We start from the raw sequence: 16,567 nt of genomic DNA on the forward strand, positions 1-16,567 counted from the left end.
CTGTGCTGTGCACACACTAGCTCCTGTAGTTCTGGCCAGCCCCATTCCGGGGTACCGGGTCCTGCTCTGTGAACTGCCCATCTGTGTGGGGTCTGCACACTCCTAAGAGAGGAGTACAGCCGGACTGCTCGAAGACTGCTCTGTAAGCAGAGGAGTGGTGGGGCAGAGCTGGGGCAGGCTGCTCAACAGGCACATGCTGAGTAGGCAGGTGGGTGGTGGAGGGTATCACTTCTCCAAGTGGGATGAGAACAGTAGTGAGGAGGGAGAATGTTGGTAGAGGCCGCACGGCTAGACATAAAAGAGAAAAATAAATTGGCTGTCTGTCCGTAGGGAGAAGTCATACCAATGGAGAGCTCCCCTGGGCTGAGGGAGGCAGGCAGGGCACAAGAGGGTGAAATGGGCTGCCGTGATTGTCTTCTACAGTTAGACCCACAGGATTTGCAGCCACAGGCGTAGCTCACCTTGGATCAAGAGTGTTCAAATAAAAGCTTATGTCTGGCTGGATCTGATACTGTCCACATGTAATCCCAGCTGATCAGGAGACAGGGCAGGAGGATCACAAGGTCAAACTGCAGAATGAGTTCAGGGCTAGCTTGGGCAACCCAGTAGTGAGACCCTGTCTCAAAATAAAACCTGTTGAAAACTGGGGATAGAGTTTAGTGGTAGAGAGCTTGCCTAGCATGTGCAAGACTCAGTTCAATCTCTAGGGTGCACACACACACACACACACACACACGCACACGCACACGCACACGCACGCGCACGCGCACGCGCACGCGCACACGCACACACATGCACACACACACGCGCGCTTGCACACACACACAGAGCTCAAGAGCACATGTCTATATTGATCACATACACATGTCCCTTCCCATTTACATAACATTTACATTGCATTAGACATTATGAATAATGCAGAACAGATTTAAAGTACATGGGAGGACACACGTAGTTTATATGTAAATACTATGGCATTTCATATAAAGGCCTTGAGCATCTGTGGATTTTGGTATCTGTAGAGGGTCCTGGAAGCAGTCCTGTGCAGACACTAGGGAACAACTGTCTCATACAAATGCCATCTTCTATCCATCACTTCCGCTTCTCCACTCCCTGGGCAGCAGGGAACTGGCAAGAGGGAGCGCAGGCATGATTTCTTGAGATTTCCTAAACCCAAATGGCTCCCTGCAGTTCCTGTCCATGCCTGTTCCTGCTCCCCGCAACCTCCTCCCGAATCACCTTCCCCAAGGACTCTCTTTGCCCTCCAGAGGGAAGACCAGACGGTTTCTATATTGGGAGGTGAAGAGGACAGGGATTGAACGGGATGGAACCCTGGGGCCCAGCCTGTGACTTCCCTGGCGGGGCTGCTTCTGTGATTATTTCAAGGCCTAATTGACTGCTTGTGAAAGCAGAGCCCAGGGGGAAATGCTGGCCACGGCTTCGATTTGGGTGGTAGCAGTTGTTGCTAATAATAAAACAGACAGCTGAGCTGACACTGCTATTGGATCACATTCCTCAGTGAAATCCAGGGGGCTGGTTTCTGGGTGGAAAGAGGTCCCCTTCCTGAGGATGCCCCAGCCAGGGCTTCCATCTGTCCTACAGGACATATGGGAAACTGCTAGGAAGTCATCAAGCATTTATGAAGTTGCATGCCCTTGAGTGGGCGGAGCCTTCTCAGAGAGATGAGGGTGGGTCTAAATGGCTGCCGTGTAGTTCCAGGATGGCCTGAGTCACCTTGCTTCTGGGTGGAAAGGGAGACCTGCTCCTTGCCAAGGGTGGAATTGTCCCATTGGAAAGTGCAGCGAGTCACTGAGAAGTCGGGCCAGCCCAGTGGAGGCCAGCTTGCATTGGCTGGTTTCTGCTCCTGAGTATTGTCCACAAAGGAATCTTCCACCTGGTGTGTTACTCACAGCTGAGGGTGAATCACGGCTCTTCTTACCTTCCATGCCAGCCCCGGGGCCATGGGGCACACGTTTGCAGCAGTCATCCAGAAACACCATCTGTGGGGAGACTCCTGGAGTCATGAAACACAAAGTATCCCGAAGCTGCTAGAATATCTCCCAGCAAGGGAAAGTATGTTCCACCAGCTTCCTGACACTCCTGCATGTAGCTGCTGTCTGCTGGCATGTGCTGTGGAGCAGGCCCTGGCTGGGTGCTAAGACCCTTGGAGGCCAAGGACTGTTTGGTTCAGTTTTCAGTGGAGGAAATCGAGAGAGTAACATACAGCATTACCACGTAGCTGGGTAGTAGCAGCATGGCTGTCCCCCAGACTCGGGCTCTGCTGCCTTCTAGCTTTCTGCTGCAACCAGCTCTCTGCCTTGCAGAAGAAACCCTAGTCCTGGTGTTCAGAGTCTCTCAGGTCTGCATCCCAGCTGTGCTTTCCATTTGACCTTAAAGATGTTCGATCCAGAGGCCTCAGGCCATGGGCTGATCCATCCCCTGCTCATCAAATGTGTGTATTTATTCTTGTCCTTTCCCACCTTTGCCACTTGGTTCTTGGTACCTGGGTACCGTGTGCTCTGTATTCCTCTCAAGTCACTTCTCTTGATCTTGTAAGGTCAGCCTGGATCCTGTGTTTTGCTGGAGCCGTTCCTGATGTGTGATAAGTTATATCACACACACACTGTACGTGTGTGTGTGTGTGTGTGTGTGTGTGTGTGTGTGTGTGTGTGTGCATGCGCACGCTAAAGTTCTGTATCAGGTATGTCTTCTTCAGTTGCTTATCTACCGTAGTTTTTTTGAGACACGATCTCTCACTGAACCTGGAGCTCTCCAGTTGACTAGCTGGCTGTCCAGCGTGTCTCTGGGATACATACATCTCTCTCCCCAGTGTTGGGATTATAGGCACATTGCTGCAACACCTCACTTTTCACATGGATGCTTGGGGTTCGAATTCAGGTCCATGTGTTTGTGGGGCAAGCACTTTACTGATTGGGCCACCTTCCCTGGACTACGTCATATATTCTTTCCTAGGTCTCTATTCAAGAGGTAGAACCAATGCCCTATCCATCAAGTGTGGCCTGGATTTCCTATTCATTGCTTCCAATAGGATAAAGAGGGGGTGATGGTGTAGGACTTCAGATTGAGTGGTGCAGGATGATACAGCTTCTTCTGTCCCCCTCTCTTGTACCACTTATCCTGGGAGAACATAGCTGTCACATTTTGAGGACACTCAAGCAGCTAGTGGAGAGGCCCCTGTGATGAAGTGTGTCCTTCTGTCGATGTCCATGTGGATGTACCAGCTCCAGTGAGGCCACTGAGTGATTAGATCTTGTCACCACATGGCATTTTGATTCCTGAATGCTACATAAATGGTTTAGAAGCACCAAGCTCTGGAGTTATTTGATACACAGCAGGAGAGAAGTACATTTGATGTCCCAGTAAGAAGTGCTTCATACCTCCTCTGAATAATGTGGACTGGTCGCCTGCAACATACCCTTGCATAGCCTTATCTCAGAGTAAAGACCAGGTGGGAAGCTGGATCCTTCCTGGTATTTCCAGCATTCTGCCCGTGTCTCGAAGGTGTTTCATCAGTTGGGGTTCAGTGGTCCATAGGAAGGAACTGTGGAAGAGGTTTTGATTACCAGATAGATAAGCAGAGAGCGAGCTGGGTTTAGGGGTGACTCAGGGACACATCTTAGTGATACACAGTGTGTACTTGAGAATAAATTGGCTTGAATCCAGGGCTTTCTGTAATCTCTGAAGACTGTGTGACTTGTGTCTCAGGAACTCCTTGTTATGAAGCTGGGGAGTGGACCTGAAGCTGGGTTTGGGGGAAGCAAAAAAGAAAAAAAAAGGTATGCCAGAGTCCCCACATATGTGTCAAATCTTTAAAACCTGGATTACATGTGAAAAGCAATTTATAAAAATGTTGACGAGCAAAATGCCAAAGAAACAGCCTTAACTGAGATCTCATCTCAGCTTGTGTCTTCCAAGATCCTCCTCAGTGCACGCTTATCCTCAGACCTGCCCTTCTACACGCAGACACCGATTTGGGTTTAACTGAAAGGAAGGTGACTGCCTTCCTTCCTTGTTTCCAGCACTTTATCCTCGCCTAACAGCACACTGTGAATCTGTGTGGGCAGAATTTACATAGATGTCTCTTGTGGGACCTTTTCTTTTCTGAGATAGGGTCTCCTGTATCCCAGGCAGGCCTTGCACTCATTATGTAGGTGAGGATAACCATGAGCTCTTGAGCCTCCTGCCTCCACCTCCTAAGCGCTCTACCTTGCCCAGCCCTTGTGGGCTGTGACCGTATGGGCATGCTCTTTTCATCATCTGTTCCTCCCTGCTCTGGGCACACGCACCAGTTCCTTTTTCTTTTTTCTTCCTTTTTTTTTTTTTTTTTTTGGTTTTTCGAGACAGGGTTTCTCTGTGTAGCTTTGCGCCTTTCCTGGTACTCGCTTTGGAGACCAGGCTGGCCTCGAACTCACAGAGATCCGCCTGCCTCTGCCTCCCGAGTGCTGGGATTAAAGGCATGCGCCACCACCGCCCGGCTTTTCTTCCTTTTTTTAACCTGTAAACACCCCTTGGTGCCTGTCCTTGGGAAGTTGCTCATATACCCTTTTAAGGTCAGTTCCCTAGAGCAGCTTTAACCAAAAAGCATGTGAACATTTTTGAGACTTTGGAAACTGAGCACAAAATTGTCCTCTAGAAAGATCACCCCAGCTATGCGCACCTCTATGGATCCTGTGTCCGCCACCCCATAGCCTTGCCAATACTGGCCAACGTGATAGATGAACAATGTTGTCTTACTATTCATCGGATCTGTTCCTTTAACTACTAGGAAGCCGGGCATTTGTCCCTCTGCTCTGTGGTCAGTTTCAGTGGATGCCTCGTGGCCTCTGTGCGTCTTTCTGTTTTCCTCGCAGAAATAATTTATAGAAGTGATGTGGTTCTGCTGTGCAAAGCAGCCCAAATGTAAAAGGAGAGTAGCCCTCACCTGCCCTTCTCAATATGATTACTTTTCCATCGCTTGAGGTAGTTTGCTTTCTATGCATGTTCTTTTGTTTTTAATATAAAAATGAGACCATATTCAATGTTGTGTCCTTTGACTTGCTTTCCCTACAACTTAATGCATCTGGGAGAATGTCCTACCCAAACAGTGTAAATGGTTTCTTTCTTTTTGAAACGTTGTGTAGGGATTAAGACTATCTCAATTGAGAAAATTCACATGCCCTAAGCCCACCCATTTAGAGTGTACAACTTCATGTTTTTGGTGTATCCACAGAGTTGTGCGGCCAGCGCCACGGTGAATGATAAAAGGCTTTCATCATTCTGAGAGAAACACAGTGTCTTGTCTGTCATCCTCTAGTCTTCTGGCCCTTCCTCCTTCAGCAGCGACTAACCCACTTTCTGTCTGTGCAGACACTTGTGTTCTGGACACTAAACTCATAGATTGAGTCATCTACTGTGAAGCTTTTTGTGTTTATCTTTTTGCACGTACCTGTAATTTTTCAAGGTTCGTCTATATGATATCACAGATCAATACTTCTTTCCTTTTTATGACTGAATATTACCCCATTGTATCTATATGTCACATTTTGTTTACTCATTCTCTAGGTGGACATTTGGAGTTTTTAACCTTTTGGCAAATGTGGAAAATGGTGCTGTGCACACTTGTGTACAAACATTTGAGTACCTGTTTTCAGTTCTTTTGGGTGTACACATTGGAATAGAATTTCAGGTCAGGTAGCATCTCTGTGTTTAATTTTTCTTTTTTTTTATTGAAAATAGATATTTTTATATATTAATTTTTCTTTCTTGCAACATGGTTTTACTGTATAGTCCTGGCTGGCCCGGGACTTGCCCGCAGACCCCACTGACCTTTCACTCACAGAGATCCTCCTGCCTTTGCCTCCTGAGTGCTGGGTTTAGAGGTGTGTGCCACCTTACTTGGCTCTGTGTTTGATTTTTTTGAGGAATTGAAAGTTATATTCCATAGTGTGTGTGCTATTTTACATCCTGCCCACAGAACATGGGACCCCAATGTCATCACGCCCTTATTTCTCTTCTGTCATTCTTTTTAAAGATAATTAATTCTTGCCAGGCAGTGGTGGTGTACACCTTTAGTCTCAGTGCTCAGGAGGCAGAGGCAGGAGAATTTCTGAGTTGGAGGTCAGCCTGGTCTACAGAGTGAATTTCAGGACAGCCAGGGTTACACAGAGAAACCCTCTTGAAAAACCAAAAAAAAAAAAAAAAAAAAAGTTCAATTCTTTGAGAATGTCCTGCAATATATTTTGATCATATTTGCCCCTGATCCTCCCCCTATTCCTCCCAGATTTTTCATTCCCCATTTTTCAGTTGTGGCCACCTGAGCAATGTGAGTGGAGTCTCATTGTGGTGTTGCTCCATTTCCTGATGGTTAATGATGCAGAATGTCTTCTCCTGTATTTCCTGTCCATCTGTGTCTCTTCTCAGGGGAGGGGTATGTCTCTACAAACATTTGCTTTCTTGAATATATGTATGTGGTATATATTTGTGTTTTTTGTATATATGGTGCATATCCGTGTTCACATATGTCTACACACGCCTGTGGAGGCCCAAGGCCGATGTCTGGTATCTTTCTTAATTGCTCTCCACTTTCTGTATAGAGGAAGGGTCTCTCATTGAAGGCTCAGAGCTCATGATTCAACTAGTCTAGCTGGCTTTGAGGATTCCCTGTCTCTGCCTCCTGTGCCCCAGGATTACTGGTAGGTTTCCACTCTCACTGTGCTTTTAGGTGGGTTCTGGGGGATCCGACATCTAGTCCTCACACTTGCACAGAAAGCCCTTTACCTGCGGAGCCATTTCCCCAGCCACGCATGTGCTGTTTTTAAATGGAGCTGTTTGCCTTATTTTATTATTGGATTGCTTGTGTTCTTTACATATTCTATGTACAATCCCTTATCAGACACACGGCTTGCAAACAAAGTCTCCTAGTCTGGGAGCTGTATTTTCACAGAGATCATGATGATTAGTATTCATTCTTATTTAAATATTTGGTAGAATGTACAGTTGAAGCCATCTGGCCCTGGGCCTTTCTTTGTGGGTAATTTTTAAATCAATATTTGTTACACTTTTTTTTTTAGACTTTCTGTTTCTTTCTGAGTCAGTTTTTGTAGTTTGTGGTTTCCTGTGAATCTGTCCATTTCATGTAAGTTATTTAGTTTTATTGGCATACAGTTGTATATGGTATTTGCATTTTTAGTCTATGGATGTATCTTAGTCTAGCCATTTTTTAAATAGATTAGCATTGAAGTTGTTTTTGTTTTTTACTGTTATAATCAATGCAGTGACGACTATTTTTATGAGTGCTTGGCACAGTGTACATGTGTTAGGATATGGATTTTTTTCTTGGGTGTAGCTGCTGGGTCAGGAGTCTATTTAAACAAACACTGGCTTTTTCTGTTGTCTTCTCCCATGTCTTTATTGATTTGGGTAAGCCCTCTGTCTGGCAGTCCCAGTGTCCTGGAGACTGGAGTTAAAAGAATAGTGTGTGGCTTGTACCTAAAGAGAGTAGAAAGGGCGGGCTTGGAGTCTGGATGTTTGGTGGCTACTCTGGTCATGGGTGTTGGGTGTGGGTGCCTCAGACCTGCTCTTGTACATTAATATGTCAGGTTCCAGAATGCATATCCTAAATTACTATAGGTTGCAGACTTTCTGCCTCTTTAGGAGGCCTGCTTTAGTCTGATAGACAATTGGCACCTGAAGCAGGAGTGAGTCTCTCTAGGTGACTCCCCAGACGTCTTTCCCATTGGTGGTTCCCTTCTGAAGGATTCCAAGGGCAGCGGGGCCACAGGCTGCTCTAGCTAGCTCGCTGATGCCTGCAGAGCCCGGAGAGTGTTGGGTGGCTGTGTCTGTGCATGAAGGAGTGATGGGAATGTGTGCGTTCTCCCCCATCACTGTTACCTCGTCTCTCTCATCTGGGGACTGTCTGCTCTGGGCACTCATTGCCTCACAGATGCCAGGGTTCAGATGTGGGCAGTGGTGTTGGCGTGGTGAGTGGGGGACTTCTCGGGACTCCTGTGTTCCTTTAACAATCTCATCAGCTTCCTTGTTCCTTTATTTCCCCCTGGAGTTTATGCAGGTGATAACAAAGTAGGTGGAAGGTCTGGGAAGGTGTTGTTGGAGCAGTTAACAATAATTCATCCTCGAACCTGGAGGCCCAGTCCAGTAGGTTTTGAGCTTTGCTTCATCAACTTACTCTAGGCCTCAAAGCCATGCCTCAGGGGCCAGGGCTGCAGGGCCACCTCAGGCTCAGGCTGGAGCAGCTGTGTGTTTCCTGGCTCTCTGTCAGGTCTTGAGTGAGATTTTATAGGAGACAGAAAAGGCTGTGGTGTCGCAAATGACAGAAACTAGGAGTGTTGGCCATGTTGGCCTTGCTGTTGGCTGGAAACATCCCAGACACCAATCCTGCTGGAGGCTGAGTCTTCCCAGGCGTTTTGGGAGACTTGGATTTTCTCTAGGGAACCACACAACCTCCTTCTGCAAGGGCCTGCACTCTCTAGGACTGATCATTAGTCAGGGCCTGTTTTATTTCTTCTTTGATTGCCTGGAGTGTTCTGGCCCTGTAGGCCTGCAAAGGCAAAAATCACATTAGCTTCTCTCTTGACCCAAATGAGTCTTGTCCCTGGGGAAGGAATGCTGGGGCTCAGTTTCCAGAGGGCTGATGAGTGGGAGGCATTCTCAGCAGCCCTTCCTTCTAACCCCTCCCCACTTATGTCTTTCAGTCTGCAGAGTTCTTCGAGATGCTGGAGAAAATGCAGGTGAGTACCCTACATGGGTCGGCAGCCCAACCTCAGGTGTGGATGGTCTCAATACCAGGAGGTGCCTTAGAGGGAGAGGACTCCCAGCTCCAACAACTTAGGCCACTTTGCTGTTGAGTGGCACTGAGTTTTTGGGTAGATTCCTGCCTTGGGACATGGAGGGCCAGCCCAGTATACCATTAAGCCTTGGGATGTGGGGAAGGCTCAGAAGAGCTGTTGATTCTAGAAAGAGTTGAAAGGAACCCTGGAAAAGCAAGCCCCATCTAGAGGAGAGTTACGTGGAGTCGGGGAGCCAGAGCCACAAGTGAGATGCAGATCTGAGTTCAGGCCCTGTATCTGCCACTTTACTGTACAACAGACTTGTCATTTCCATGTCACCAAACCCAAATAAGAGTGAGAATACCCACTGACACTGTTGGGGGTGAAATGAGATCCTATGTGTAAATGCCTGGAGGACGCCCCGTGAAGTCAATGTGTGAAGTGCATCTGAGGGCCCTTTGTAATCAAGTCCATCTCTACAGCTCCCTCTCTGTGGATTAAAGCAACTGTGGATGCCAACACTGGGGGGTTGGCGACTGTACTGAACACATACAGACTTTACCTTTGCTGTTCCTCCCTGGACAAGGCAGCATCATCATTTACCCCGTGTTTGCACCGTGTTAGGGATTGTAAGTCACCTAGAGGGGGCTTGAAGGGCACAGCGGGACCACTGCAGGTTCTCTGCAGACACTGTGCCATTGAACATAGGGATCTGAGTGGCCAGGGGTGTTTGTATCCATGTGTCCTGGAACCAGTGTCCCCCCACCCCAGATTAGGGCTCCCAGGTAAGAGCTGTTCTGTTGTCCACACTGGTTATCAGCTGAGCTCTGGGCTCAGTTGACAGGGTGGTGATGGAAGGGTTGGTAATGGTATACGTATGCCAAGTGCTTCTCTGGGATCCCAGATCCACAGGGGCTGTTTCGTTCTTATGAGGTTTTCAGAACTGCACGTCTCACGTCTCTCCGGCCCCTACATCACAGAGGAGAGCACTCAGCAAGAGTGCTGAAAGAATGATGCCCGTTTCTACTCTAGAGGAGGAAGAGCCTGCTTTACTTTCTTCTTTTTAAAGTATTTTTATTTCAGGAGGAAGGTTTGAAATAAGAGGCTGGACGTCCTGGGAGGAGGGGCAGAGGAAGGGTCCAGCGGGGTCCTGTGATGTGGAGCAGAGGGCACAGAAGGGAAGGGTGTGTTAAGGGAGAGTAATGGTTAGTAGTTGTGCCATCACCGCGGGATAAATTCTCCTCTGCACCCGGCAGTTTGTGGACCGCAAACTCATTTTCTACTCATTTAGGGGAACTCATAATCTAGCTGCGGAAACAAGCTATGCACCGCAGAGTAGCGGAAGACAGGGTATCATTAAGTGCTCGACAGCAGAGCAAAGTGGAGGAATCTCCCTGCTACCCAATGAGATCTCAGCTCACTGGGAGGGATTGGTGGCTCACTCCACAGGCTGTGGTTGCTCTCTCAGCCCGCCCACCCTCACCTGCAGCTGAAGTCCTTGCCTCCTCCCACAGAACCGGCAACCTCTCTAGGGCGGGGTGGGGGGGGGCTCACTTTCGATCTCTCGTTATCTCAGAGACAGTGATGCCCAGCGTGGCTTGCCAGCCGCACCTCAGTAGAAACGGTGGGAAGCAAAGTTGTCATGTGTAAGACTTACCCATGGGTGCCCTGGGCACTGGCCCTAGTGGACTCAGTTTCCAGCAACTGCCTGGATGGAGCTTACATGTAGGCAGTTGGCAGAGAGGGAATGCTGCCGTGTGGCTGGATTCCGCCCTCAGGCGTGGGCCTCATCTCTCTTCGTCTTACCATCGTGGAGACTGAGTCTTGGAGAAGTTACGTGGTTGGGCTACTTTGCTGGTTCTGAAGCCCTGAAACTAGGATCCAAGACCCCTCGATTCCAGCCTAAGTCTAGGAATTTGAAGTCAAGGAGGCTTTGGGGCACGTGCTTTGGAGTCTCCCAGTCCAGATTCAGGTCTGAACCTGGTGTCCTCTAGCTGAGTGCCCTTGGTCAAGTCATTTCCCTCTCTGAACTTCCATTGTTTCTTGGGGGCAGGGAGAAGAGAACATAAGGATAGTACCTGCTGCAGCAGGTGATGCTTGGAGGAGGGAGGGCCTGGCTGTGGATGGGGCTCCCTGGTAGGGGAAGGAGTGGAGTGGCAGTGAGGCTGGGGGGAGGTTTGCCCTCCTGCCCTGGGGACTGTTCCCAGACAGGGATGACTAATTCGGGACAAACAAAACAAACTCCTGACTTCACTCCCCCACCCACCCGGTGTGCCAACCTGGACAGGGTCTACAGGGCCACCCAGGCTGTTGTCTGCGGGTGTGTGCGAAGCACCTGTCAGTGGGAGGGGCCTTCCCACACCCTCCTGAACAATGCTGTGGGATGACTCAGTCCAGCAGTCCAGAGAAATGGCGTTAAAATCCACCTAGTTCGCAGGCGACCTTCTGTCCAGGGAGGAGGGTGTGTGGTTATATACCCAGCTTCATGTACGATTCCTGTCACTCACTAGCTTAGTGTCCTTGGGCACACAGCTGCCTCTGGGGCCTCAGTCTCCTCACTGATGAAAAGGTGTTCTGCCTTCAAAAGAAGTCATGGTGGTGCTCCCTCTGGAGGGTTAGGGCCTTGCTAAGATGGTGACCAGGCAGGGAGCCCGCTTCTGACTCCCTAGGGGGACTGCATCTCCCAGATGCCCCCAGCTCATACTCTCACCCCATGCACTCAGTCTTGGGAAAGCCTTGCATTTCCTTCCCTCTTGCACAGTCCAGTTCAGTCAGAACCCGACTGAGGCTGCCGGACCAGAGGCTGCTCCCGGAAGTGAATTCCCAACAACCGCAGGCAAAGCCCTTTAATCCAACCTTGGTCACTGAAGCTGGAAAATGCAGATGGTGACTTGAGGTCTAATCCTCATTCTACACATGCAGCTAGGGCGACTCCCTGGGTTACAAATAGGAAGCGCCTGGCAGAGCGAGAACCCGAAGGACCATGCTTCCTGCCTGTCATCCAAACACCCTTCCTCCAGGAAAAGGTGGAGCTAGAAGGCAGGAGGACCAATACGCTGGCTCTGACACCTGCAGATGTGGGCACTCATCTTTCCCACCCACGGCCCTGTGGCCTTCAGGAAGGTATTTGAGCACAGAGATAATTCTACCCACCTACACTAATGTTGCCCACACCATTTACTGTACACCATCCGTGCCTGAAATACATAACCAGTTCCCAGCCTTTAACCTGCACTGTGGAGTGGAAGGCACTGTCATCGTTACCACTTTATAGGTGAGAACAGGAGTCACGCAGAAGAATCTGTGACTTGTTCAGGTCACCAGGCTAGGAAGTGTCAGTGCTGGGATTTGAACGCACGTGGTCTGGCTCAAGTCTATACAAACTCTTAACTGGCCGCCCCGCAGCCTCGTCTGGGGTTGGTGTTGGGACTGACAGCTGCCAGGTGTGGGAGGTGAGAGGCTCCAGTGCCTACCAGAGGCTCCTAACCATACGCGGTGACCTCTGCTTACATAGATCCTCTCTTCCTTGTTTCCACAGGGGATCAAGCTTGAAGAGCAGAGGCCAGGACCTCAGAAGAACAAGGTGGGATAGGCAGTTGAGGTAGAGTGGCCAGGTGGACCCAGTGAGGGGCCATTATAGAAAGAGGGTGGGAGAATCAGTGAACGTGTTGAACTCACGTTGCGTGCCCATCAACTCTGCTTTTCACCAGGAGCCAATTAAGAACTGCACTCTTGTTAGACTTGTGTCTGGTGGGTGGCAAAGGGACCCTGGCTCAGTGTCTTAAGACTGATTCCAAGCAGGCTGGATGGAGACTCTCAAGTGAGACCCAAGGATTGGAGGCCTGTTCTCTCTGTGCACCTACACAGTGTTGAGCGTTGCTGGATTCAGGACTCTGACGGGCCACCAGATCTTAGCTGCAGGTTCTGTTTCCAAGGCCCAGTCACTTGAAGGGGATGGGGGGGAGGGACAGGGAGAGACTAGGATTCTCTTCTTTTTTTCTTTTTAATCTTAGTTGGCCTCAAGCTTGTTATGTAGTCAAGGATGACCTCAATCTCTTGATCCTCCTATCTCTACCTCCAGAGTGCTGGGGTTACAGGTGTGTGCCAACTTGCCCAGATGCCCAGCTCTCTTTCTGTCTTAGACCCCTAGGATGACAAAGTAATGTCATTGGGGGTGACTAGGGCATCTCTATTGTGTGCTGTGTCTTTGGTTGGCTGGGTTTGCATTCAGGTCTATAGAACTGGAGGTGAGTTCAATGGCATGGGATGCTGAATCCTTAGGGTTGCCTCTGGAAGGCTCCATGACTCTGCTTCCTTGAAGCCCTGGAGAATCCTACAAGGTCCCCCTAACACATCCCTTCATTAGACCTGGGCGAGGAACATGGAAACAGCAGGTCGACTGTTCTGGTCACTTGTGGAACTAATGGTAGTGCCCTGTGCTTTGTCTTGCAGGATGACTATATCCCGTACCCCAGCATCGAAGAGGTAGGAGTTCCCGACGGCACTACAGCCTGGTCTGGGTTTCCTTCCTGAGGAGATCATGGCCCTTTTCAGCCCCACATGGGCAAGAATCCTGGACCTAAGATTTTAGGGCCTGACGCCCCTTCTTATCTTTGTGTCTGTGACCAGAGCTTTTCTGAGGTTTAACTTGGGGGGGTCTCAGATAGTCTTTGTGAAAACCCGGGGGTCCCAGTGAAGCTAGAGATGCCATGGGGCATTACGTTCCTGCCCTTGGCCTCAGATACAAGGCCTCCCTCTTGGGAACAGTTCAGAGGTGGGTGGGGTCCCTCTCCATGACAGTTCAGGGTAAGCTTCAGGCAAGAACTCCCCTTTTTCCCCAGGTTGTGGAGAAGGGAGGCCCATACCCCCTGATCATCCTGCCCCAGTTTGGGGGCTACTGGATTGAGGACCCAGAGAACGTGGGTACTCCAACGTCACTGGGCAGCAGCGTTTATGAGGAGGAGGAAGAGGACAGCCTGAGCCCCAACACGTTCGGCTACAAGCTTGAGTGCAGGGGTGAAGCCAGGGCCTATCGCAGGCACTTCCTGGGCAAGGTGAGCCCGGGGACTCTCCTACAGTGGACTCTGCCTTGGGGAGGGTGGCATGGATCTCTGTTCCAGGGCTCCTCTGGATTCTCTGCCTCTTCTCTTTCTTGGTTCTGTACTCCTCACTGCCCACCTCTGTCTTACTGAGAGTCTGAGGAGTGACATGGAGTCCTTGTGAGGAGTCCTTTTGGGGACCACCTCCAGCAAGTGTTTTATGAGGTGATGAAATGGTTAATGTTGGGAATGTAGGAGGATGGGATAGAGTTTTAACTGCTCAAGTTATACTGCTCAAGTTTAACTGCTCAAAAATACGCCCTCTCTACTTGGATGGCTCTGTTTACATGTGCACCGTCCCCATCTCTTAGGCTCCTTCAGGATGGTCCCCTGAGTGCTGTGATTGGATGTTGCCCTGTGAGAATGATTTTTTAACAATGGCAAAGTTACATTTCCTCAAATACATTTTTGTCTTGATATATTCCCCAAAGTCCCAAGGGAAGCTCTGGAAGTCTCTGGCCTAAGATGGCTTTGCAGCATCACCGGAAAGAGTCTGTACAGACCTCCCTGAACTTTTAGGAGCATTAAGTGCAACTTCCATGGGCTCACTGTTAACTGGGCGGGTCTGGGAGGTGGGCTCCAGGAAGCCAGAGAGAGCCACACCTTGTGAAGAGGGGCTGCCATTCTGCTTGGGTTCCTCCTAGCCTTCTTCCATGGTTTGGAGTGGTTAGGGTTGCCCCCTGAGTGAGAAAGGGAACTCAGCTTCAGGGGGGTGAAGGACCTGAACTTGAGAGCCCAGCCGGATGTGGAGCTGAGCCTGGCTCTGTCAGCCACTGGTTGTGTGATTGGAATGGGGATGGTGACATCATCTCCTACACAAAGCTGTGGTCAGGATTCAAGAGGGTCATAGGTATGAAGGCTGTGGGGTGGTGCCTGGCACATCCTGAGGACTTGGTGGTTGGCACCGATTAGTATCATCCCTATCACCATTATCATCACCACTATCATCGTTATCATCATCTTCACCATCATCACCATCACCATCACCACTGTTGGAGCAGCAGCGTCCTTCTCTTCCTCCTTTTTGAGGGCTTCTCCCTCCTGGTGAAGGAGGTTATATGGGGGCCATGTCTGGAGGCTCATACCCGATTTCTGTTTCTAGGATCATCTGAACTTTTACTGTACTGGCAGCAGCCTGGGGAACTTGATCCTGTCCATCAAATGCGAGGAAGCTGAGGGCATTGAGTACCTTCGGATCATCCTCAGGTGGGGCTGCTACACCGGTGGACACCACGCCTCTCCCAGGCAGAGCCGGCATCAAGGACGATGGGGGGGAGGGCAGAAATACCAGACTGACCAGTCTGATCTGGTTGCACAGGAGGAGGGGCCGAGCTGCTGGAACCCTGGGGCTGTATATGATGTTGCCAGGCAGCATGACCATGTGTTCCTGCCAGCTGTCTGAGCTTCAAGGTCACTTAAGCCAGAACTTCTGGAACTTTCCTGTCTTTCTTAGGAGGGACAGTGACTCTGAGGAGATGGAGGACGAAGTAGGGATGGCTCAGTGTGGCTCATCAAGGTGGGACACAGTCCCATGTTCTGGGAGAGATGCTCAGACTGCTACCCTGTTAGCCACCTAGTTAGGGAAGGTTGTCTGTGTTGGGGTCCTTGAGCTGGAGTGATGTCCTTAGCAGGAACACTGACGTCAGGGTCCCTCTCTCTGAATCATGACCTCCTCAAGCAAGGGAACTTGAACTGGTTTCTCTTTGGTTCAACTGGCATGGTTTGCTAAGTACCCTCGAACAAGAAACTGTGATGGGTGCTGGGGACAATCATGACTGAGACTTGGTCCCTGTTCCCCAGAGGCTTACAGTCTCACAAGAGAGAAACAGAATTTTGATAAACGTCACACGTGTTATTCTAGTCATGTGCATAGGATGCTACAGGGACCCGAATAAATCCATGGGTTTATCTCTGTCCCTGGTGGGGGTCAGATGTGGTGGAGTCCGGGAGAACTGTGTTGAGTGTAACTGGAAATACGATAAGGTGTTTGAGGATAGGAAGAACACTTTCTTTTCTGTCTGCGTGTTGTGTGTGGGTGTGCACATATGTCAGCCGGTGGTTAGTGCTGGCTATCTTCCTGTATTTCTTGACAGCTTAGTTTTGGAGACAGGGTTTCATTGAATCTGGAACTCACCAATTCATCAAGACTAGCTGACTTGTGAGCCACAGGGATCCTCCTGCCTCTGCTTCCCCGACACTAGGATTACAGGCACACGCCATCATGCTTGCCTTTTTATGCGGGTGCTGGGAACTGAGGTCAAGTCTATATTGTTCGAGTGGCAAGTCCTTTACAGACTGAGCCATCTCCCCAGCCCCAGGAATGACATTTTTTTTTCCTGTCCAAATTTTGAGCTTTCAATATGGGAGCACAGAACAGTGGATATAACCCTGCTTTGGGAACAGGTGTTTGAAGAAGTTGCCAGCTTGTGTCCAGCTTTGGTTTGCATCTTGGTGATGCCGGGGAACGAGCTTCAGGGGCTGTACCGGTGAGGCCTGTGCTTTGCCAACTGAGCAGGACCCGGTTTACTTTGGAAGGGAAGCCATTGTCTTTGCAAGTGTTTTTCTGGGTAGACACAGTGTTTGCAAGGCATGGCAGAGTCAGCTAAGCAGTTTCCCGAGTGGGTAGTTTCTGGGTCCCTGTCTCTAAGCAGGATCTCCACTTAGATGGAAACCTTTCTTTCT

General features: G+C 49.7%; 1 protein-coding gene across 13 annotated transcripts in view; it reads left to right on the forward strand.

Annotated features, from left to right (window-relative positions):
* The window catches only part of Rap1gap2 (RAP1 GTPase activating protein 2), a 230,443-nt gene that overhangs the window by 161,947 nt on the left and 51,929 nt on the right, over positions 1-16,567 (forward strand). For all 13 annotated transcript variants that reach the window (XR_008222175.1, XM_052756083.1, XM_052756087.1 and 10 more), the window contains 5 exons: positions 8,712-8,747; positions 12,325-12,369; positions 13,239-13,271; positions 13,628-13,840; positions 14,988-15,091. Coding sequence is in view for 12 of the 13 variants with exons in the window: in XM_052756083.1 (XP_052612043.1) it covers positions 8,712-8,747; positions 12,325-12,369; positions 13,239-13,271; positions 13,628-13,840; positions 14,988-15,091 (431 nt within the window). In the remaining variant the exon portion in view is untranslated. The remainder of the gene's footprint in view (positions 1-8,711; positions 8,748-12,324; positions 12,370-13,238; positions 13,272-13,627; positions 13,841-14,987; positions 15,092-16,567) is intronic.

The sequence above is a fragment of the Peromyscus californicus genome, unplaced genomic scaffold (assembly GCF_007827085.1).
Source record: "Peromyscus californicus insignis strain IS unplaced genomic scaffold, ASM782708v3 Scaffold_3__1_contigs__length_106647218, whole genome shotgun sequence".
Lineage (NCBI taxonomy): Eukaryota > Metazoa > Chordata > Mammalia > Rodentia > Cricetidae > Peromyscus > Peromyscus californicus.